At 42.7% G+C, this 23,849-nt stretch overlaps 1 protein-coding gene across 5 annotated transcripts in view; it reads right to left on the bottom strand.

Annotated features, from left to right (window-relative positions):
• LIN9 (lin-9 DREAM MuvB core complex component) overlaps positions 1-23,849 on the bottom strand; it is a 64,438-nt gene that overhangs the window by 27,784 nt on the left and 12,805 nt on the right. For all 5 annotated transcript variants that reach the window (XM_045453256.1, XM_045453260.1, XM_045453258.1 and 2 more), the window contains 4 exons: positions 16,043-16,176; positions 14,364-14,489; positions 5,949-6,106; positions 1,902-2,035 (listed from right to left, as the gene is read on the bottom strand). In XM_045453256.1, the coding sequence (XP_045309212.1) occupies positions 1,902-2,035; positions 5,949-6,106; positions 14,364-14,489; positions 16,043-16,176 (552 nt within the window). The remainder of the gene's footprint in view (positions 1-1,901; positions 2,036-5,948; positions 6,107-14,363; positions 14,490-16,042; positions 16,177-23,849) is intronic.

Below are 23,849 nucleotides of genomic sequence, written 5' to 3'. Positions count from 1 at the left end.
AAAGGATCAAAACAGAAAATCCCAGATTAATATGAAAGTGTCCTGTGGCCACCTGTGCTTGCTGAGTGCCGCAGGCGGTCTCCCTGCCACCCACTGCCAGTCCAGTCCACTCTTATCTGGCCAGGGAGAAATGTGTGGGTGATCTCATAAAGCACATTACAAATTACATTAATGAACCAGACAGGCAATTTTCCTTTTTTGAAAGGACAGGTTGAAAGATTGCATCCTTTAAAGAAAAAAACAAAAACAAAAACAAAAACCTGAAGGCTGGGGCACGTTGCTCTATGGATAGTCCAAACTTTCTCTCTCTCGTATTTCTCCTTTCTAAAAAGTATGTTTGATAAGGAAGTCCTCAAGATAAACAGTCATAATTTTTTTTAAAAAGTACAAATCAGGGGCGCCTGGGTGGCGCAGTTGGTTAAGCGTCCGACTTCAGCCAGGTCACGATCTCGCGGTCCGTGAGTTCGAGCCCCGCGTCGGGCTCTGGGCTGATGGCTCAGAGCCTGGAGCCTGTTTCCAATTCTGTGTCTCCCTCTCTCTCTGCCCTTCCCCCATTCATGCTGTGTCTCTCTCTGTCCCAAAAATAAATAAACGTTGAAAAAAAAAAAATTAAAAAAAAAAAAAAAAAAAAAAAAAGTACAAATCAGGGGCGCCGGGGTGGCTCAGTCGGTTAAGCAGCCAACTTTGGCTCAGGTCATGATCTCACGGTCTGTGAGTTCAAGCCCCGCGTCGGGCTCTGTACTGACAGCTCAGAGCCTGGAGCCTGTTTCAGATTCTGTGTCTCCCTCTCTCTGACCCTCCCCTGTTCGTGCTCTGTCTCTCTCTGTCTCAAAAATAAATAAACGTTAAAAAAAATTAAAAAAAAAAAAAAGTAGAAATCAGAAAAGGAAGATTCTTCTCTCTTTGCACTAAGGAGACAAAGAAATTTTGATTTTTTTTTTTTTTTTTTTTTAGAGAAAGAGAGGTAGAGTGCACAAACAGAGGAGGGGGCAGACGGGAAGGGGGAGGGAGACAGAGAGAGAGAGAGAGACAGAGAGAGAATCCCAAACAGGCTCCAAGCTCAGCACAGAAGCAACATGGGGCTCAATCCATGACTGTGAGATCCTGACCTGGGCCAAAATCAACAGTCAGACGCTCACATGACTGAGCCACTCAGGTGCTCTGAAATTTAAGTTCATAATCCCTAAAAATCACGTTTATAATAGAAATGAAAAAAAGGGAGGTTGAGAGTGAATAATTTAATTCCCATGAGGCTCAGAGGAAACCAACTGTTATGAACAGTTAATTATTCACTTTATAAAAACTTTATCGGATTGCAGAGTTGTCTGAGTTCTTAAAATTATGTTGACTGATCAGAAAGGTGTAGAACTCTCAAGGCATTGCTAAATCAAGCACGATCAGGAAGTAGTGGTCTAGTAGTAGAAAGGACTGTATCACGAATTCAAAAGGCCTGCATCCTGGTCTCAGCCTGGCAGGGCCCACTCTAGGGTCTTGAGTAAGTTACTTCACGTACTTCCATCTTAATTTCACCATGCAAAAAGCACACAATTCTGAGGCTAAAAGAGGAGAACAAATGTTAAAGTGCAAGACATTACTTCATGTTTTTCAAATCCTCTTGCAAGAGGAGTAGACTTTAGTGAAGCAGCCGGACCAAGAGTGCTCTGTGGCCGAGACTGTTCAGTGAGGAGTGATTAGTGCTGTCACACTCGAATGCTGCGTGGGGAAGGACGTTAGCTCTGGGAACGTCAAAGACTTTGATATCGTTCTGCTCCAGGTGCCAAACCCCCCGGGATCTCTTCCTCTGTAACCTGGAATCTGGAGTCCCTCACAAAATGGCCTGTAAGAAGATTCTACAGAGCGTCCTTAAAGGCATAAATGTGCGTGTATTACGAAATACTCACCAGGACTTCATAGTCAGGGACGGTGTGGGTCCCGAGCCCTGCCCTATCAAAAGTGACTCGATAAGTGGCATTAAAAGTATCCACGGCATCTATTTGTCCAGTGAAGAGACCATCATGAACACCACGTAATCGTGCTGGGAAAAGAGACGAAAAGGCATCACACTGTTTGGAAGGATACAACAAACTGTCAAATATAAAACTGCTCTAAACATGTGATTTAAAATGTAGGAAGTGTACAGGGGGGTGCCTGGGGGGCTCAGTCGGTAAAGCGTCCAACTTCGGCTCAGGTCATGATCTCGTGGTTCGTGGGTTCGAGCCCTGCGTCGGGCTCTGTGCTGACAGCTCGGAGCCTGGAGCTGCTTCAGATTCTGTGTTTCCCTCTCTCTCTGCCCCTCCCCAGCTTATGCTCTGTCTCTCTTGCTCTCAAAAATAAATAAACTTAAAAAAAATTTTTTTTAACGTAGGAAGTATAGTATTATTTTATCGTCTATTATAGTATCACACAAAGCATGCATTTTAGGTTGAGAGAAACAAAAAAATTTTAAAGAACACCTATAATGATGATCACTAATTTGATACATGAACGAAATCCTAGATCTACCATGGGAAAATTTATGTATGTATGTATGTATATAATCTCTACCCCTAACGTGGGGCTCAAACTCACGACCCCAAGACCAAGAGTCACATGCTCTACCAACTGAGCCAGCCGGGTGCCCCTACCAGGGGGAAATATTTTTAAGTCTTGCTTTGAACCCCAAATTAAAAAAAAAAAAAAGTCAACAGAAGAACTTTGGTTATTATACACAAGTGAAACACTTGGAGCCGTTTAACTAAAAAAAAAAAAAAAAAAAAAAGACAACGATGCTGTTCAGAAAAGATTAATCCACCAGGCCTAAGACTGCTCTCCTTAGAAAGGCCTGTCTGCAAGGTTAGCATCCGGGAACTTGAATGTCCAGCGTTCCCACTGTTCCCACACTAACAAAGATGGTTTACTGGACCTACACCGTGTGCGCCAACAACGTGGTTGATGTGGCATACCTCCTTTCGTTCAGGGGGTCCAGTTCCAGAACATGCTAGGTAGCGGGCACCTATGTAAACCCTTGGTCACGGTGACTGCTGAGTCTCTTTCTTGTTTTCTTTCTTTCTCTTAATGTTTATTTAGTTATTTTGAGAGAGAGAGAATGAGACAGAGATAGAGAGTGAGCAGGGGAGGGGCAGAGAGAGAAGGAGAGAGAGAATGCCAAGCAGGCTCGAGCCCAACGCGGGGCTCAAACCCATGAACTGTGAGATCATGACCTGAGGTGAAGTCAGACGCTTAACTGACTGAGCCACCCAGGCGCCCCGGGCATTTCTTTTTCTTAAACCCAGTTTGATAGTCTCTACTTTTTAAGTATAGTGTTCAGTTCATTGACATTTAAAATAATGAAAATAGGACTAGACTTGAGCCTACCATCTTGCTCTTTATTTTCTAGTTATCCCGTGTTTTTTCTTTCCCTGTCTTTCTTTCCCGTCATCTTTTCATTCAATTACTTGTTACAATTTCAAAATTAACTTCTTTTTAAAAATTTTTTTAATGTTAATTTATTTTTGAGAGAGAGAGTGTGAGCTGGGGAGGGGCAGAGAGAGAGAGGGAGACACAGAATCTGAAGCAGGCTCCAGGCTCCGAGCTGTCAGCACAGAGCCTGATGCGGGGCTCGAACCCACGAACCGCGAGATCACGACCTGAGCCGAAGTCGGATGCTTAACCAAATGAGCCACCCAGGCACTCCCCAAACTAACTTCTTTATTGGTTTTTCAGGTATGCCTTTTAGCAGTTTTTATTTTTTTTTAGTTTATTTATTTTAAGAGAAAGGGAGAAAGAGAGCACACAGGGGAGGGGCAGAGAGAGAGAGAATGAGTGTGCGCTCAAGTGGGAGAGAGGCAGGGAGAGAGAGGATCTGTGCAGAGCCTGCCTTGGATCCTCTCTCTCCCCGTCTCTCTGCTCCTCCCCAACCTGTGTACATGTCTCTCTCTCTCTCTCAAATAAAAAATAAACATTAAAAAAAAGAGCCCCAGCAATGGATTCCTACACACTTTTCTCATATCTTCATACATCCAGTCCAACCTATTCTCCACTGTCATGAGAACACCTACTCATAGACCCTCTATAAAATTCTCAGTCTCTTCAAATAATACTGCCAGTCCTTAAAATTTTGAAGCAACTGACTTTTACAAATTTCCTAACTGGGGGGCACCTGGGTGGCTGGGGTGAGTGTCCATCTGACTCTTAGTTTCAGCTCAGGTCATGTTCTCCTGGTTTATGTGTGAGATCAAGTCCCACAATGGGCTCTTTGCTCTCAGCACACAGCCCGCTCAGGATTCTCTCTCTCCCTCTTTGCCTCTGCTCCTCTCCTGCTTGCACACGTGTGTGCACACTCTCTCTCTAAAGAAATACACTGAAAAAAAAAAAAAGTCCTGTGTTTCTGTGTTCTCTATTCTTTTCAACGCTTCTCTGATTTGTAGTTACCCTGTAGATTTTGTATCTGTGCTTTTTTATATGGGGTTTTTAGAACCAATGTATCTTTTCTTTTTTTTTTTTTATTCAAGCAGCTTTTTATTTATTTATTTATTTATTTATTTATTTATTTTTTCAACGATTATTATTTTTGGGACAGAGAGAGACAGAGCATGAACGGGGGAGGGGCAGAGAGAGAGGGAGACACAGAATCGGAAACAGGCTCCAGGCTCTGAGCCATCAGCCCAGAGCCTGACGCGGGGCTCGAACTCATGGACTGTGAGATCGTGACCTGGCTGAAGTCGGACGCTTAACCGACTGCGCCACCCAGGCGCCCCATCAAGCAGCTTTTTAATGTTTATTTATTTTTGAGACAGAGAGAGACAGAGCATGAACGGGGAGGGTCAGAGAGAGAGGGAGACACAGAATCCGGAGCCGGCCCCAGGCTCCGAACTGTCAGCACAGAGCCCGACGCGGGGCTCGAACTCATGGACCACGAGATCACGACCTGAGCCAAAGTCGGACGCTCAATTGCCTGAGCCACCCAAGCACCCCTAGAACTAATGTATCTTTTCAAGACTTTTTGAGATCCCTCACTTCATTGCCAGCCTCACCCCCAGACCAATTTTGTCAGGAGAGAGGTCATTGGTAAGTTTTGTATGTGGTAAGTTGTCGTGGCAAGTCGTGACCAAATCCGTTCACCTCCTTGTACGCATCTCATATGCACCACATAGGCTCTTCTCTATTATCCACCTTTCCTTGGAATTACTCCTCTCTACGGCGTCATGGAAATACGTACCACTTCTACAACTAGAAAAAGTGATATTAACGTAACTCGAGGTTACCCTTCCTCCAGAAAACGTTCCTTGATAAATCCAACCATTTTTAAAACACTTTCAGTACAGTTACTAATCTGTCTACCCACTCAACACCTTGTTATTTTTTTATATTACATAAGTTATGATTTTAGTTTACCACATTATGAAGAATTACCTTAAACTTGAGGCTTTGGTGCTACTTTCCTTCCACGTTGTAACCAAAAAGAATACACAGAATCATATCCACCAACTGACAGAATTTATATCCTTAAATAAAACTTTGAACCAACTACCTACTGAATAATTTCATTTATTCAGTCCTTAGAAATGGACTACCCCAAAGCCAAAGAGCGCAAGAACAATGTGTTTGTGAGCTAACCACTGAAGAGCGGTTAGAAAGGCAAGTAAATGATGTGAAAGCCAAAGACGGAATAATTTAAAAATTCAAAATGTAAACAATGTACAGCTGCAGGGACCCCAGTGAACTGTCGATTTCGTCTTTGTGTCAGTTTGCTCCGGCTTACGTCGTAGTAGACATTGCTTCGAACCGGTACGCTTTTCCCTAAGTAGTTTAAAACGGGATGTCATAGACGAACAAACAGTACCTTGTACCGCATGTTACTACAGAGCTACAGCGTAAGCTTCTCAATTTAAAACCACGTGTCTAGTGGCTAGCAGTCGGCATGGTGAAACCTTACAAATCAAATCAGTAATGAACTTGTGCTCACTCACCTGTAACTTTGGTTCCGATAACCAGGGGCAAAGGGATTTCGTCTGGGAGATCTTTGAACTGGGAAACGTCTGCAACTTTCCTTTGTTGTAAAAGTCTTATTTTCTGCCGTTTCTGTTTTAATGCTGATCTCTCTTCCTCAAAAAATGCAGAAGAACATCTGGAATAAATTACAAAAACCATATAAACTGATAACCATCCTATAGGGAAACTTGACATCAGACCATCCACCTCACCGTGCCCTCTTTTCCTCTCTTGAGGAATTTGTTCAGAAACAGGCTCTTAGAAATAGTCATTGTTTCTCTTCAAAGTAAATTATCTAGATCTTTTTAAAAACAGGACCTTGCAAGACTCAAAGACATACAAGCAAGTCTAGATCGTCCTTTCCTACAAAGGAGGAGGATTGGTTCACTATCCTTTGACACCACGGCATCTGGATCCCAGGTCTCCTCCTGGGACCAAATTCAATTACAATATTCTATTCAGAAGAACAAGATATCTTCCTTGTGACCCAGTGAGCATACCAATACAGAATTAAAGATGAGGCTTACCACTGTGTAAATGTTTAATCATACTTCCTGCCTTGAAGCATAAACACTGAATTTACTCTTATCTTTAGGGCCTTACTTCCTCTTCTTTTTTTTTTTTAATGTTTATTTATTTTGAGTGGGGGGGGGGGAGGATCACACGCATGCACGAGCAGGGGAGGGGCAGAGAGAGAGGGAGACAGAATCCCAAGCAGGCTCCCTGCTGTCGGCGCAGAGTTCAACACGGGGCTCAGTCCCATGACTGCGAGAACACGACCTGAGCTGAAATCAAGGGTCGGACGCTCAACCAACAGAGCCCCACAGGCCTGTCATACTTCTATTCTCAAATACTGGGATGAACCAAAGTGACTTCAACACAGCTTTCATGCCACAAAATATAGATCCACGAAACCATCACCACAGACAAGATAATGAACATTTCCAGACGTCAATCACTCCCCAAAGTCTCCTCGTGGTACTCTACTATCCCTCCTTCTACACTGCACTTCTCAAGCAATCACCAAGTTGCTTTCTGTCATTGTAGTTTCTATCTTCTAAAATTCCATATAAACGAAATCATCTGGTACCAACTCTTTTTGTCAGGCTTCCTTCACTCAGCCTAATTACCCCAAGAGTAATCCATGTTGTTGCAGGCGTCGATGGTTCATTCTTTTTACTGGAGAACAGTATCCTGCTCCACGAGTGTGTCATAACTCGTTTATCTGTTCACCTAGTGGTGGACAGTCGGGCTGTTTCCACTTTGGGGCGATTACAACTTAGGTGACACGAACATCTGTGGATAGGTTTTTGTATACATTTTTGCTTTAATTTCTCTTCACTAAATACCTAGGAGTGGAATGGCTGGGTCAGATGGTCAGTGTCTGCTTAACCTTTCAAGAAACGAAAACCATGGGGCGCCTGGGTGGCTCAGTCGGTTAAGCGTCCGACTTCAACTCAGGTCACGATCTCGCGGTCCGTGAGTTCGAGCCCCGCGTCGGGCTCGGTGCTGACAGCTCAGAGCCTGGAGCCTGTTTCGGATCCTGTGTCTCCCTCTCTCTGACCCTCCCCCGTTCATGCTCTGTCTCTCTCTGTCTCAAAAAGAAATAAACGTTTAAAAAAAAAAAAAAAGAAACGAAAAACAAAAGAAGCCAACTATCGCCCAAGAAGACATACAGATGACAAATAAGCCTATTTGATGCTCCACATCGTGTGTCATCGGGGAAATGCAAATTAAATGAGACACTAGTACACACCTATTAAAACGACCAAGACCTGGAACGCAGACAACACCCAATGCCGGCAAGGATGGGGAACAGAAACCCTCCTTCCTTCAGGTGGGGACGCAAAATGGCACGGCCGCTTTGGAAGACGGTTAGATGGTTTCTCACGAAACGACGCACCCTCTTACCATACCCTCAAGTAACCACACTCCTTCGTATCTACCCGGATGAGATGGAAACTTCCATCCGCACCAAAACTTCAACACAGACGCTTATGGCAGCTTTACTCACAACTGCCAGAACTTGAAGCAACCGAGACGTCCTAACAAGGATGAACGATTGGGGCACCTGGGTGGCTCAGCCAGTGAAGCGTCAGACTCTGGATTTCGGCTCGGGTCACGATCTCAGTTGGGAGATCGAGGCCCACGTCGGGCTCCGCGCTGACCGTGGAGCCTGCTTAAGATTCTTTCCCTCCCTCTCCCTTTGCCCCTCCCCCACCCACGCGCTCTCAAAAAATTTTTTTGATTTAAAAATTAAAAAATAAACCAACAAAAAGGATGAACTGTCAAGCCAAGAAAAGATACAGAGGGACCTGAAATGCATACCACTAAGTGAAAGCAGCCAATCTGAAAAGGCTACATGCCGTGTGATTCCAACATATGACACTCTGGAAAATGGAGACCTCTGGAGACAATCAAAAGATCAGTTGCCAGTAGCCAGGACTGTGGGGGGAGGAATGACTAATTGAAGTGCGAGAGATTTTTAGAGCAGAGCAAATGCTCTACGACATCCTGATGGTAGATATGTCAGTGTACGTTTTTCAAAACCCGTAGACTGTACAAAACCGGGAGTGAACCCATCAACCCACTCTGGTGGGAGATACTGAGGACGGGGGAGGCTGCATCTCTGTGGGGGCCGGGGGTATATGGGAAAATCTCTATACCTTCCTCCTGATTCGGTTGTGAACCTAAATTCTCTAAAGAGGTCTTCAAACTATCAGACGGTTTTCCAAAGTGGTTGCACCATTTTATGTTCCCATCAACAGCACAGAGGATTCCAAGTTTCCCCAGAGCCTCACAAACACTTGGTAAGCTTAATCTCGTAAGTTTTAAAAAAAATTTTTTTAATGTTTATTTATTTTTGACGGAGAGAGCCAGAACATGAGCGGGGGAGGGGCAGAGAGAGAGGGAGACCCAGAATCCGAAGCGGGCTCCCGGCTCCGAGCTGTCAGCACCGAGCCCCACGCGGGGCTCGAACCCACAAACCGTGAGATCATGACCTGGGCCGAAGTTGGGCACTCAACCAACTGAGCCACCCAGGTGCCCCTCTGCCTTCTTTTCTTAATGTATCTTAGCAATCTGTTCCAAGTCAGCACACAAGGAATGATCTCTGATTTTGTTTTGGTTTACATTAAGTGGTTTCCAAGTTGTTTACTATATTGAGATACCACATTTGAATGAATCATTCCCCTATTATTGGCCATTCACGTTTTGCCAATCTTTTGCTACTGGAAGTAATACTGTAATTAGTAACACCCAGGTACAGACTTTTCTGTAACCTAACGTTGTAGAATTACTAGGTCAAAGGGTATGGACATTTGTAAATCTGAGAGAGATTATCAAATTGCCCTCCACAGAGGTTATCTAAATTTACTCTCACCAGCAAGCGTGACCACTCACCATACCCCTGCCAACATAACATATTAAAGCTTTATGAACTAAAAACCGGTATCCTAGCATACTCTGATTTTTCCATTTCTTACTATGAGTAAGACTGACCTCTTTTCATGTGTTTACAAGATCCATTTTTTCTTCTTTCCTATGTACTGTTTATAATCATTTTTATCATGGATTTTTTGACTTTTTCTTATGGACTCACAGGAGTTATTTACATATTAGGAAATTGGGCTTTGTGGATAAGAATTATAAATATTTGTCACTGTCTTTTGATTTCATGTTTCTTTTGGAGAGGGTGATGCAAAATGTTATTATTATTTTTAATGTTTATTTTTGAGAGAGGGAGAGAGAGAGAGAGAGAGAGAGTGTGCGCACGCACAAGTGAGAGAGGGGCAGAGAGAGAGGGAGACACAGAATCCGAAGCAGGCTCCAGGATCTGAGCTGTCGGCACAGAGCCCGACGCGGGACTCAAACTCACAGAAACATGAAATCATGACCTGAGCCGAAGTCAGACGCCTAACCAACTGAGCCACCAAGGTGGTCCTGAAATGTTATTTTTATGCAGCTAAATTTGTTGATATTTTCCTTTATGATGCCTAGCTTTGTGGACTCTTAGAAAGACCTTTCCCACTCAAGATTAAGCAAAACTCTCCCATAAATTTCTCTACCGGTTTTACTGTTTCATTTTTTAAGATTTTTTAATTTTTTAGTCATGTTTACACCCAAGCTGGGGCTTGAACTTACAACTCCAAGATCCAGAGTCGCATGCTCTACTGACTGAGCCAGCCAGGCGCCCCTCATTTTAAAAATATTTAAATCATCTAGGGGTGCCTGGGTGGCTCAGTCGGTTGAGCATCTGACTTCAGCCCCGGGTATGATCCCGCGCTTCATGGGTTCGAGCTACGCGTCCAGCTCTGTGCTGACACCTCAGGGCCCTGAGCCTGCTTTGGATTCTGTGTCTCCCTCTCTCTCTGCCCCGCCCCTGCTCATGCTCTGTCTCTCTCAAAAAATAAAATAAAATAAAAATTATGAAACCGGCTTCTTTTCTCTCTAGGTTTCTAGAGTGGTCTCAATATCCATGAAGTAAATAATTTAGCCTCTTCCTCCCTCCATGTATTTGAGAGGCAACCACTGCTATTATGCATTAAATTCCCAGAGACATCTGTGACACTATCTGGATTCTCTTTTCTTAATCCATCTATTTACGTGCCATTACTATACTTTGTTAATGATGATCACTTTGTAATCGACTTCAATATCTGGTAAGCATAGTTACTTTGCTGCTTCAGATTTTTCCTAGATCTTTTTGCTTGATTTCACCTCTCTTAAATCTGAATTTGAGAATTAGTTCATCTAGTTTAAAAAAAAAAGTCCCAATGATTTTGTTTGTTTTAATGTTTATTTATTTTTGAGAGAGACAGAACATGAGCAGGGGAGGGGCAGAGAGAGAGAGGGAGACACAGAATCCGAAGCAGGCTCCAGGCTCTGAGCTGCCAGCACAGAGCCTGACGTGGGGCTCGAACTCACGACCTGTGAGATCATGACCAGAGCCAAAGTCGGACGCTCAACCAACTGAGCCACCTGGGCGCCCCAGTTCTACTGATATTTTTATTGAGACTGATTTGAATTTACAGATTAACTTAGAACCTTAAGTCTTCTTATCAAACCTCAAATACATCTTCCCATTTCACCATCTGTATATTGCACATTTTCTTCCTGGCATTTTATCATTTTTTTAGGGTATTTTAAGAAGTATATTGTAGCAATAATATGTATTGTACCTTGACTTCCTCAGAGAAAAGAAAAACTACAAACTTTTGTTGAAAATAAAGACTTCATTTCAACTGTAAATTAACTTTGATGAAGTAAAGATAAAGAACTAAACCATTAAGCAATGTTATAGAAAGGTAGCGGAATAAGTTAATGAGAAATATTTCAACGACACTTTTTTTTTTTTTTTAATTTTTTTTTCAATATTTATTTATTTTTGGGACAGAGAGAGACAGAGCGTGAACGGGGGAGGGGCAGAGAGAGAGGGAGACACAGAATCGGAAGCAGGCTCCAGGCTCTGAGCCATCAGCCCAGAGCCTGATGCGGGGCTCGAACTCACGGACCGCGAGATCGTGACCTGGCTGAAGTCAGACGCTTAACCGACTGCGCCACCCAGGCGCCCCGACACTCTTAAGCTACAGAATTATAAGAAAACAATGAAAAAGTGACTAACATATGATCCTGATGGACAATAATTAGAAACAAGAACCTCAATTTACGCAAACATGTAAAGTCACAGTTTTGTACCAAAATGGCCTAAAGGAATTAATTACCAAAGACCAAAAACTACCAGGGTGAAACACACGGGTCCATCTCATTTTAATTCTGTTCTTACAAAGGAGGGAAATTTTAAAGACATATCAGCAATGTGATCTTTCAATACATAGATGAAATCCTACCAGTTCCATTAAAAGTTCTCCTTGTGTTTCATTGCTAACTATAGAAATCATTAAAACTGGGACCCCTGGGTGGCTCAGTCGGTTAAGTGCCCAGCTTTGGCTCAGGTTATGATCTCACAGTTCATGAATTTGAGCCCCACATCAGGCTCTGTGCTGACAGCTCAGAGCCTGGAGCCTGCTTTGGATTCTGTGTCCCCCTCTCTCTCTGTTCTTCCCCTGCTTGCACTGTCTCTCTCTCTCTCTCTCAAAAATAAACATTAAAATTTTTTTTTAAAAAATCATTGAAACTAAATTCTGTTTCTACTTGCTCAAGTCACTTTATATTTCCATGCCTTCCCTGAACTTTCCCACCATTTAAGGTGAAAAAGTCTTGGGGCGTCTGGGTGGCTCAGTTGGTTAAGTGTCTGACTTCAGTTCAGGTCATGATCTCGCAGTTAGTGGGTTCGAGCCCCGCGGTGGGCTCCACACTGCCAGTGAAGAGCCTGCTTGGGACTCTCTCTTTCTCCCTCTCTCTCTGCCCCTCCCCTGCGTATGCATGCATGTCCTCTCGCTCTGTCTCAAAATAAACTTAAAAAATAAAGTGAAAAAAATCTTGTACGTGCCTCTAATAGGCAGAGAATATCAGAACTCATGACCTAACATTTCAAAAAATTTTTAAAGTTTCATTTATTTAAGTAATCTCTATACTGCATCGGGGCTCGAACTCACCACCTCAAGATCAAGAGCCACGTGCTCCTCTAAGCCAGCCAGGTGCCCCAAATTTCAAAATTTCACTCAAAAGTAACATAAGGTTTTCCGGAGTGCCTGGGTGGCTCAGTCGGTTGAGCGTCTGACTTTGGCTCAGGTCGTGATCTCACGGTTCGTGAGTTCCAGCCCCGTGTCGGGGTCTGTGCTAACAGCTCGGAGCCTGGAGTTGCTTCGGATTCTGTGTCTCCCTCTCTCTCTGCCCCTCCTTGGCTCGTGCTCTCTCCCCTTCTCAAAAATAAATAAACTTAAAAAAAAAAAAGTAATACAAGGTTTTCCAATGTGTTAGAAAGAAAGATAAAACTGGAAAAGGAGAAGTAATGTCACATGAAAAGTAAGTTTTAGGGTGATGGGGTGGCTCAGTCAGTTAAGTGTCCAACTTTGGCTCAGGTCATGATCTCTCAGTTCTGGAGTCCAAGCCCCATGTAGGGCTCTGTGCTGCCAGCTCAGAGCCCAACGTGGGGCTGGAAGTCACAGACCGTGAGATCATGACCTGAGCTGAAGTTGGATGCTTAACCGACTGAGCCACCCAGGCGCCCCTAAAAAAAAAGTTTTTTAAGCAATTTTCAGAAAATAACAGATAGATTCACTTGATTTTTCCTTCTGGGGTTTTGTTTTTTTGAGATAGAATGTGCTTTCACTTATTTTAGTGAGTTATAACAGACATATAACACCTTATATAACTTTTAGGTGTACAAGGGAAAAATTGGGAGAACCACATTATTTCAAATTTTGTACAGAAAGTGGGAATTTGGGGCACCTGCGTGGCTCAGGTGGTTAAATGTCTGACACTTGATGTCAGGTCATGATCTCACAGTTCATGAGATCGAGCCCCACATCAGGCTCTGCCCTGACAGCACAGAACCTGCTTGGGATTCTCTCTCTCTCTCTCTCTGCCCCTCTCTCTCTCTCTCTCTCTCTCTCTCTCTCTCTCTCTGCCCCTCCCCCGCTCGGGGGTGCTCTCAGAATGGTTCGATATTTGTATATATTGCAAAAAATATTGCCACAATAAACCTAGTCAACATCTGTCACCATATACAGTTAAAATTTTTTCTTGTTGAAGAGAACTCTTAAGATGTGTCAGCAATTTTTTTTTTTTTTCTACTGTGGGCAGCCCAACATCATGGGGTTCTAACTCATGACCCTGAGATCACAACCTGGGCAGAGATCAAGAGTCAGATGGGGGCACCTGGGTGGCTTAGTTGGTTAAGCATCCAGCTCTTGATTTCAGCTCAGGTCATGATCTCAGTGTTCCTGAGATCGACCCCCAAATCGGGCACCCAGAGCCTACTTGGGATTCTCTCTCTCTCTCCCTCTCTTTCTGCCCCTCTCCCGCCCTTGTGTTCTCTCAAAATAAATGTTTTTTAAAAAGCAAAACAATTAGGGGCACCTGGGTGGCTCAGTTGGTTAAGCATCAGACTTCAGCTCAGGTCATGATCTCATGGCTTCGGAGTTCAAGCCCCACATCGGGTTCTCTGCTGTCAGCACAGAGCCTGCTTTCGATCCTCTGTGTCCCTCTCTCTTTGCCCCTCCCCCACTAGAGCTCGCTCCCCAAATAACAGCCCCCCTGCCAAATAGTTAAGAAAATAATCAAAAAAAAAAAAAAAAAAAAAAAAAAAAGTGTGTTCAAAGCCTGTCATCTGAACAAAGGCTGGTTAACAGGATATATTTAACATACAATTATTTTGAAAAGTTAGGTTTCCAGTATCAGTCCTTGTGAAGATGAAAAAAAAAACCAATGTGTAATGATACTATCGAGTAATTTATTGATTTTATTTTAAATAAAAATGTTATTTTTACCTCCGTGGTTTTCCCATAAGCCGCCTGATTTTTCCCCATTCTACTCTTGTTAACTTTCTTGTTTTCAGATTGGGAAAAGATTCCTTCAGACATACACAGAAGTCATTATCGCCTTCAAAAAGTGGTCTGTAAAACAGAAATGGGATTTTAAAGGTTAACATACAACAAGCTGCTTCAGACGCATAAATTTCAAAATATGCTTTCCAATTTTCAACATTATACTAATCACCAAATGCCATCTTACGCTTCTACCCAGAACACGTATAAAATGGGCACAGATTCAAAGCGCTAAAACCAAAAGTGGTGTTTGTGAAAGTCTGGGAAACCACGAGTGCTACAAGCTACTTGTGAAACAGGTCTGTGCCTGAGGTTCTAGGAGACACTGCTTTTTGTGAGATCTCACAGGAGAGTGTATCCTTTGGGAAGCAGCCTCGCATTTGTCATTATATCTTGGGAGGATGAACGTCGGCTACAAAGTATCTCCGCCCCAAAGGCAATGCCAACACCAAGGAGTCCTCTTGGAGATGAAATCATTTTTAGAAAACTGGAGGACTCGAGAGGGTTAGACCAGTTCCTGGAAATTCCAGAAGAACTCAGATCACACCAGGACACCCTGGGAGTGTCATAAGCCTATGGAAAAAGCTGTGGACAAAAATACAACAATCATTCATGAGTTTGGGAAACCAGGAACCAGACTTAGCAATCAAATCACACGAGTTTCAGGGTCAGATACGACCATCCATGAGAGTCACTGCAGTGTAGGCAACTGGTTTAGAAACCAGGAAGGGGAAGTCAAGATAAGTAGCCAGCAGAGCAAGCATCAGTGATTAGCACAGATCCGATTCGATTAGGATGGATAAGAATTCAGAATTGTTTCTATTGTTACTATTGGTGAATAATTGGATTTCGCCCGGATCTCTATGTTCTATTTAAACATTTATGTATAATTAAAGTATATAAATACTATGTCCCAAATAAAAAGCTTATCTTAAAAATCTCACTGAATCATTTCTACCATTAGTAACTGCTTCTCTACCAATATACTAGCATGTTTTTTAAGTAGCACACCCAATGGGGCTTGAACTCACAACCCTGAGATCAAGAGTCGGATGCTCTCCTGACTGAGTCAGGCGGGAGTGCCCCAATATACTAGCATTTAAAAATCTCAAGATCTGGGGCGCCTGAGTGGCACAGTCAGTTAAGTGTCAACTCTTGATTTCAGCTCAGGTCATGATCCCACAGTCGTGGGATGAGCCCCGCATTGGGCTCTGAGCTGGGCACAGAGCCTGCTTGGGATTCTCTCTCTCTCTCTCTCTCTCTCTCTCTCTGCCCCTCTCCCGCTCTCTCTTTCTCTCTCTCTCACTCTCTAAAAAAAGAAAAAATCTCAAGATTTATAAACCACATCTGGTTCATTACAAATAAGGGAGCTCTGTTTTAGGGTATCCACTCCACAGTCTTTGTAAATTATGATATAGAAATTATACTTTCATTTGACTTTTCATAAAAATGTGTAACAACTTCTGTAAAAGGGGGGGGGGGAAACTAGAATGGAGAATAGAAAAAGGAAATCAGAAAAAATAGAATCAAAACAGACCTATAGGAAAGAGGATGGCTTATAACATTTGAAAAAGTTCAATTTCTGGTTCAAGTGATATTCACGATGTAAGCCAGATACATACTTATCTATATTTGAGTAGAACCATTCATATATGCACCATTTATGTGCTTTGGGAAGCTTGAGTAGGTTACGTAATCGAAAACCAATCTTCTGTGAGGCTTTCTTATCCGGTGTTGACATTGTTGCTGTAAATTTCTACACAATAAAAAGAGATTAATTACAGGTCCATCAAATAAAAACGAACATCTGTAACATCAAAGACACGTGTAAGAAGGCAGATTATGGTTAAGTACTCGAAAAGGTTCAACAACAACATTTTCTGTTATTACTTAATAAAATAAGCACTCTGATTATTTCTTACAAAGGTAAAACCTCCAGTTTCATAACCTATTCTGATAAGGAAGTTGACGTGATCGTCCCCATCATGTTAGCACTGCACTACATACAGGAAGAAGAGAAGTGTGACACAGAGAGAAAATGCAAGCACACAGCACTAGGCCCAGAAGGTTCACCGGTGAATCTCGATCAAACCACAGCACCAGTGCTATCAAAATGCTTCAACTCAAGGAAGAAAGAGCTTCCCAACTATTTTTATGTAGACAGCGTAACAATAAAATCTGCCAAAGTATAACAAAAGGAAATCTCAAAAAATATCACTCATTTGCAAGAATGTTAAAAGTGCTTGGAAAGACCTTCCGTGCTCATGGACTGGGAGAATTAATATTAGTTGAAACGTTCATACTATGGGGGCACCTGGGTGGCTCAGTCAATTTATGCGTCAACTCTTGGTTTCGGCTCAGGTCATGACCTCACGGTTCATGGGATCAAGCCCTGCATCGGGCGCCATGCTGTCAGCGAGGAGCCTGCTTGGGATTCTCGCTCTCCGCCCTTCCCTGACTCGTTCTCTCTCCAAGATAAATAAACTTAAAAAAGATGTCCATTGTATCTAAAGCAATCTAAAATTCAATGCAATCCCTATGAAAACTCCAATGGCATTTTCCCCAGAAGTATAACAATCTGAAAATGTTATGGAATCACAAAAGATCCAGAGTAGCCAAAGCAATCTTGAGAAGGAAGAACAAAAACAAAGCTGGAGACATCACATTCCCTAATTTCACACTATACTATGAGCTACAGTAATCAAAACAGTATCATACTGGCATAAAAGCACGTAGATCAATAAAACAGAATAGAGAGCCCAGAAATAAATGTGTGCACATATGGCCAATTAATTTACAACAAAGGAGGCAAGAATGTACAATGCGGAAAGGACAGTCTCTTCAACAAATGGTGTTGGGAAAACTAGACAGCCACGTGTCAAAGAATGAATCTGGACCACTGTCTTTCTTACACCACACACAAAAACAAACTCAAAACAGATTAAAGACTTGAATGTAAGATTTGAAACCATAAAATTCCTAGGAAAACACGTCAGCGGTAAGCTCCTAGAGCTTGGTCTTGGTGAGGATTTTTTTTTTTTTTAATTTAATACCAAAAGCAAAGGCAGCAAAAGCAAAAATTAACAAGTGGGACCACATCAGACTAAAAAGCTTCCTTACAGCAAAGGAAACCATCAACAAAATGAAAAGGCAGCCTGCAGAATGGGTGCAAATATTTGCAAATTGTGTATCTGATCAAGGGTCAATATCCAAAATATATAAAAAGTTCATGCAACTCAACAGCAAAAAACCAATCCAATTAAAAAATGAGCAGACGTGGGGCGCCTGGGTGGCTCAGTCGGTTAAGCATCCGACTTCAGCTCAGGTCACGATCTCGCGGTCCGTGAGTTCGAGCCCCGCATCAGGCTCTGGGCTGATGGCTCAGAGCCTGGAGCCTGTTTCCGATTCTGTGTCTCCCTCTCTCTCTGCCCCTCCCCCGTTCATGCTCTGTCTCTCTCTGTCTCAAAAATAAATAAAATGTTTAAAAAAAAAAAACAAAAAAAAAACCAAGCAGACGATATGAAGAGACATTTTCCCAGAGACATACAGATGGCCAAGAGGTACACAAAAAGGTCAACAGGAGTCATTGTCAGGGAAAGGCAAATCCACAATGGGGCATCACCTCCCATCTATCAAAGTGGCCAATATTATAAAAAAGACAAGAAACAACAGGTGTTGGTGAGGATGTGGAGAGAAAGGAACCCTCTTGCACTGTGGGTGGGAATGCGAACTGGTGCGGCCACTATGAGAAACACGGAGGTTCCTCAAAAAATTTGAAAACAACCTTGGGGCTCCTGGGGGGCTCAGTCGGTTGAGTGTCCAACTTCGGCTCAGGTCATCATCTCATGGTTCGTGCATTCGAGCCCCGCGTCGGGCTTTGTGCTGACAGCTCAGAGCCTGGAGCCTGCTTCAGATTCTATGTCTCCCTCTCTCTCTCTGCTACTCATCCAGTTGTGTTCTGTCTCTCTCTCTCTCTCTCAAAAATAAATAAACATTAAAAAAATTAAAAAAAAATAGAACCTTATTCAGTAATTCCACTTCTGGGTATTTATCTGAAGAAAACGAAAACACTACCTTGAAAAGATATTTGCACCGATGCTCACTGTAGTATTATTTATAACAGCCAAAACACGGAAGCTACCTAAGTGTCCACCAATGGATGAAGGGTAATGAAGATGTGGTGGGTATGCACATTCACATGCACGTGTGCGCACACGCACACACACACACACACACACACACACACACAGAGGAATATTACTCAGGCATAAAAAACAGAATGAAACTTTGCCACCTGCAATAACACGTATGGGCCTTGAGGGAATTATGCTCAGTGAAGTAAGTCAGAGAAAGACAAACACCGTATGATCTCACGCATATGTGAAATCTAAAAAAAAAACTCCCTGAAAAACAAAACAGACCAAAAAAACACAAAAAACCAAAAACCAAACTCATAAATACAGAAAGACTGGTGGTTGCTGGGAGGGGCGGGGGGGACTGAAATAGGGGAGAGGGGTCAAAAGACACAAACTTCCAGTTATGAAGTCAGTGCTCGTGGGCATGTACGTACAGTGTGGTGACTGTAGTAAATAGTGTCCTGAGTATTGAAAGGTTCTAACAGAAGAGATTTTAAAAGTTCTCATCACAAGAGGGGCGCCTGGGTGGCTCAGTCGGTTAAGTGTCTGACTCTTGATTTCGGCTCAGGTCGTGATCTCCTGATTTGTGAGGTCGAGCCCCACATCAGGCTCTGTGCTGACAACACAGAGCCTGCTTGGGATTCTCTCTCCGCCCCTGCCCTTCCCATGCACACACATACACAAGCACTCTCCTTCTCTCAAAATAAATAAATAAAACTTAAACAAAAGTTCTCATCACAAGAAACAAAATTTGGAACTACAGTGACAGATGTGTTAACTATTCTTATTGTGGTAATCGTTTTGCCATGTACACAAATATCAAATCATTATGTTGTGTGCCTGAAACTTATATAACATTATACATCAATGACATCTCAATTTTCTCAAAGCGTAAAAAAAAAAAAAGGTTGCCAGATATGACATCACAATATCAAAAGAATGGAACAACACAATCAAGTGGAATGTGGGGACGGTCCAGTATAAGAAAACTATTAACACAGTCTGCCATTATTAATGAATTAAAACAATAAAAATCATATGATCACCTCTATTGGTGCTAAAGATATTTGATAAAGTTCAACATTCGCTAAAAAAAAATCTCAGTAGAAGTAGACAGAATGAAAATACACAACGTACCAATAGTTAAATAAGTGATACAGCTAAAGCAGTGGTTGGGGGTTAATTTATAGAATAAATGCCTATATTAGAAGAGAAGAAAGGTCTAAAAAAATAATAATAATAATCTATTCTTCCACCTTAGGCTAGAAAAAGAAGAGCAAAGAAAACCCAAAGCAAGCAGAAAGAAAAAAATTAAGTAAAGATTAGAACAGAGGGGCGCCTGGGTGCCTCGGTCGGTTAAGCGTCTGACTTTAGCTCAGGTCATGATGTCACGGTTTGTGGGTTCAAGCCCCACGTCGGGCTCTGTGCTAGACAGCTCGGAGCCTGAAGCCTGCTTCAGATTCTGTGTCTCCCTCTTTCTGTGCCCCTCCCCTGCTCACACTCTGTCTCTCTCTCTCTCAAAAATAAATAAACATGAAAAAAAGATTTAAAAAAAAGATTATGGGAACGCAAGCTGGTGCAGCCACTCTGGAAAACAGTATGGAAGCTCCTCAAAAAACTAAAAGTAGAACTACCCTACGACCCAGCAATTGCACAACTAGGCATTTATCCAAGGGATACAGGGGTGCTGTTTCGAAGGGATGCATGCACCCCCATGTTTATAGCAGCACTATCAACAATAGCCAAAGTATGGAAAGAGCCCGAATGTCCATCGATGGATGAATGGATAAAGATGTGGTATATATATACAATGGAGTATTGCTCGGCAATCAAAAAGAATGAAATCTTCCCATTTGCAACTATGTGGGTGGAACTGGAGGGTATTATGCTAAGTGAAATTAGTCAGAGAAAGACAAAAATTCTATGACTTCACTCATATGAGGAATTTAAGAGGCAAAACAGATGAACATAGGGAAGGGAAACAAAAATAATATAAAAACAGGGAGGGGGACAAAACAGAAGAGACTCATAAATATGGAGAACAAACTGAGGGTTACGGGAGGGTTATGGGAGGGGGGATGGGCTAAATGGGTCAGGGCACTAAGGAATCTACTCCCGATACCACTGTTGCACGATATGCGAACTAATTTGGATGTAAATTTTAAAAAATAAAAAATAAAACAAGTTAAAAAAAACAAGGAAAAAAAAGATTAGAGCAGAAATAAATGAAATAGAAAAATAAGAGACAAAATGATGAAACCAAAGTTCTTTGAACAGATCAACAAAACGGACAAACCTTTAGCTCTACTGACCAAGAAAATAAACATAGATGGACACCTTCTGAACCTGTAAAACTTATTTCTCCTCATTCCAACCCAAAAGTCATCATCACAGTCAACGTCAAAGTACTAAAACCACGGTCACTAACATGGGAGATAAGACCAAGGTATTGACTATCACTATTTTTTAACGTTGTTTTGATGGAATTACCCAGTAAGAGGAATAAAAACTGTAAAGGAGAAGACAAAAATCGTTATTTGTAGGTGATATGGCTGTCCTAGCAAACTCAAGAAAATCAACTGTAGTCACTGACAATAGTAAGAGAATCTAACGAAGTGGGCGAATACAAAGTTGACGTGCAAAAATCAGTATCCTAGGGGCGCCTGGGGGGCTGGCTCAGTCGGTTGAGCGTCCAACTCTTGACTTTGGCTCAGGTCATGATCTCACAGTTTGTGGGATCGAGCCCTACACTGGGCTTGGCACTGGTAACACGGGGCCTGTTTGGGATTCTCTCTCTCTCCCTCCCCCGCTTGCAGCTCTCTCTCAAAATAGATAAACAGAAAAACAAAACAAGGGGTGCCTGGGTGACTCAGTAGGTTAAAAAACCGGCTCTTGGTCTTGGCTCAGGTCATGATGTCACAGTTCGTGGATTCAAGCCCTGTGTTGGGCTCTGCGCTGATAGTGCGGAGCCTGCTTGGGATTCTCGCTCTTCCTCTCTCTGCCCCTCCCCCACTCATGCTTGCGCTCGCTCGCCCTCTCTCTCTGAATAAACATTTCTGAAAAATCAGTATCTTAAAAAAAAAAAAATCAGTACTTTTCTCTGCATAAGTGAGAATCAGTTAGATAATAAAACATGGGAAATATCCTGTTTATGAAAGCAAAAATGACCAGCACAACAGTATTAAATACTTAGGAATACCATGAAGAAATGTACAAGATCAACATGGAAAAGTCTGTAAAGTCTACAGAGGAACACCACGGCCCGAATAAGTGGAACCTACCAGCAGTTCTCGGATGGACGGTCTCAGTGTTACAAACACGTCATAGGACATAAAGTAATTCATATTAGTGGGAAACCAATAAAAATCCCAACAAAATTTTTCTCCTAGTTGGGGTGACTCTAAAGTTCCTATGGAAAAATAATTGTGCAAGAAGGGGCACCTGGGTGGCTCGATTGGTTAAGCGTCCGACTCTTGATTTCAGCTCCGGTCATGGTCTCCCGGTTCGTGAGTTCGAGCCCCACATCGGGCTCCACGCTGACAGTGCAGTGCCTGCTTGGGATTCTCTCTCCCTCTCTCTCTGCCCCTCCCCCTCTCATGCTCTCCCTCTCTCTCTCTCTCACACAATAAGCAAACTTGGGGCGCCTGGGTGGCGCAGTCGGTTGGGCGTCCGACTTCAGCCAGGTCACGATCTCACGGTTCATGAGTTCGAGCCCCGCGTCGGGCTCTGGGCTGATGGCTCAGAGCCTGGAGCCTGTTTCCGATTCTGTGTCTCCCTCTCTCTCTGCCCCTCCCCCGTTCATGCTCTGTCTCTCTCTGTCCCAAAAATAAATAAAAACGTTGCAAAAAAAAAAAAAAAAAAAAGCAAACTTAAAAAAAAAAAACGTGCAAGGATACTTTTGAGAACCTAAGAAAAGGATATGTAATAATATCTTACCAGATAAGAAAACACTATGTAAAAGCATATTAAACAATTTGACACTGGCACATACAGGGACATACTAGACAGAAAGAGATGCAAAGTCTAGAAATAATCCCAAATATATACAGGAATGTATATACAGGAATGTAGCTTGTGATGCAGGCAGCATCTTAATTTTTTTTAATTTTTTAACGTATATTTATTTATTTTGAGAGTGAGCGCGAGCAGGGAAGGGGCAGAGGAAGAAAAGAGAATCCCAACACACCCAGCGAGGAGCCCGACAGGGGGCTGGATCACACGACCTCGAGATCATGACCTGAGCCGGTGAAGAGCCGGATGCAGGCAGCATTTTAAATCGTGATGGACCACTCAGTCAATGAGACCAGGACCACTAAGTAGTCCTCTGGGAAAAATCAAGGTTGCAGTCTCACCTAATCCCTTACTCTAAAATAAATCCCAGATGAAGTGAAAATTGAAGCATTAAAAAAAAAATGAATTAAATACACGTGAATTCAAAAACTATAAATGTCAGACTAAGGAAGATCTTTCCGAGTAAGTATAAACCCAGGGAGTCCTAAAAGGAAAGAGTTGTATTTGACCCTTCAAATTTTTTCAGTCCTGCATGGTAAAAAATGCAGAAACAGAGTCAAAAAACAAGCTACAAACAGAAAAATTACAATCAATATAAACAGGCCAAACGGCTAATATTCTTAACGTATAAAAAATTCTTATGAACGAGTAAGAAAATGATCAACAGTCTAACAGAAAATAGGAAAAAAGACATAAACAGTTTACGGGAAAGAAATCGTTTTTCTCTTCTCTTCTTTGATTATTCATTTATTTATCTTTAAAAGTAGGCTTCAGGGGCGCCTGGGTGGCGCAGTCGGTTAAGCGTCCGACTTCAGCCAGGTCATGATCTCGTGGTCCGTGAGTTCGAGCCCCGCATCAGGCTCTGGGCTGATGGCTCGGAGCCTGGAGCCTGTTTCCGATTCTGTGTCTCCCTCTCTCTCTCTGCCCCTCCCCCGTTCATGCTCTGTCTCTCTCTGTCCCAAAAATAAATAAACGTTGAAAAAAAAAAAATTTATAAAAGTAGGCTTCACATCCAGCACCAAGCTCCACACGGGGCTTGAACTCATGACCCTGGGATCAAGACCTGAGCTGAGATCAAGAGTCGGATGCTTAACCAACTGAGCCACCCAGGAGGCCCCAAGAAATCATTTTTAAACCTATGTGAAAAGTACTCGAGGTCACTCACAGATGAAATGGCAACGAAAACCAGGAAGATGCTATTATCGGATCGGCAAAAATCAGACGCTTGGTTCCGTGCGGAGCAGCAAACGATGGGGAAACAGGCACCGGGACGGGCTGTGGG

This window comes from Leopardus geoffroyi, chromosome C3 (assembly GCF_018350155.1).
Source record: "Leopardus geoffroyi isolate Oge1 chromosome C3, O.geoffroyi_Oge1_pat1.0, whole genome shotgun sequence".
In the NCBI taxonomy this organism is placed as follows: domain Eukaryota; kingdom Metazoa; phylum Chordata; class Mammalia; order Carnivora; family Felidae; genus Leopardus; species Leopardus geoffroyi.
Note: the sequence above shows the minus strand (reverse complement) of the source record. Positions and strands in the feature narration are given on the sequence as shown.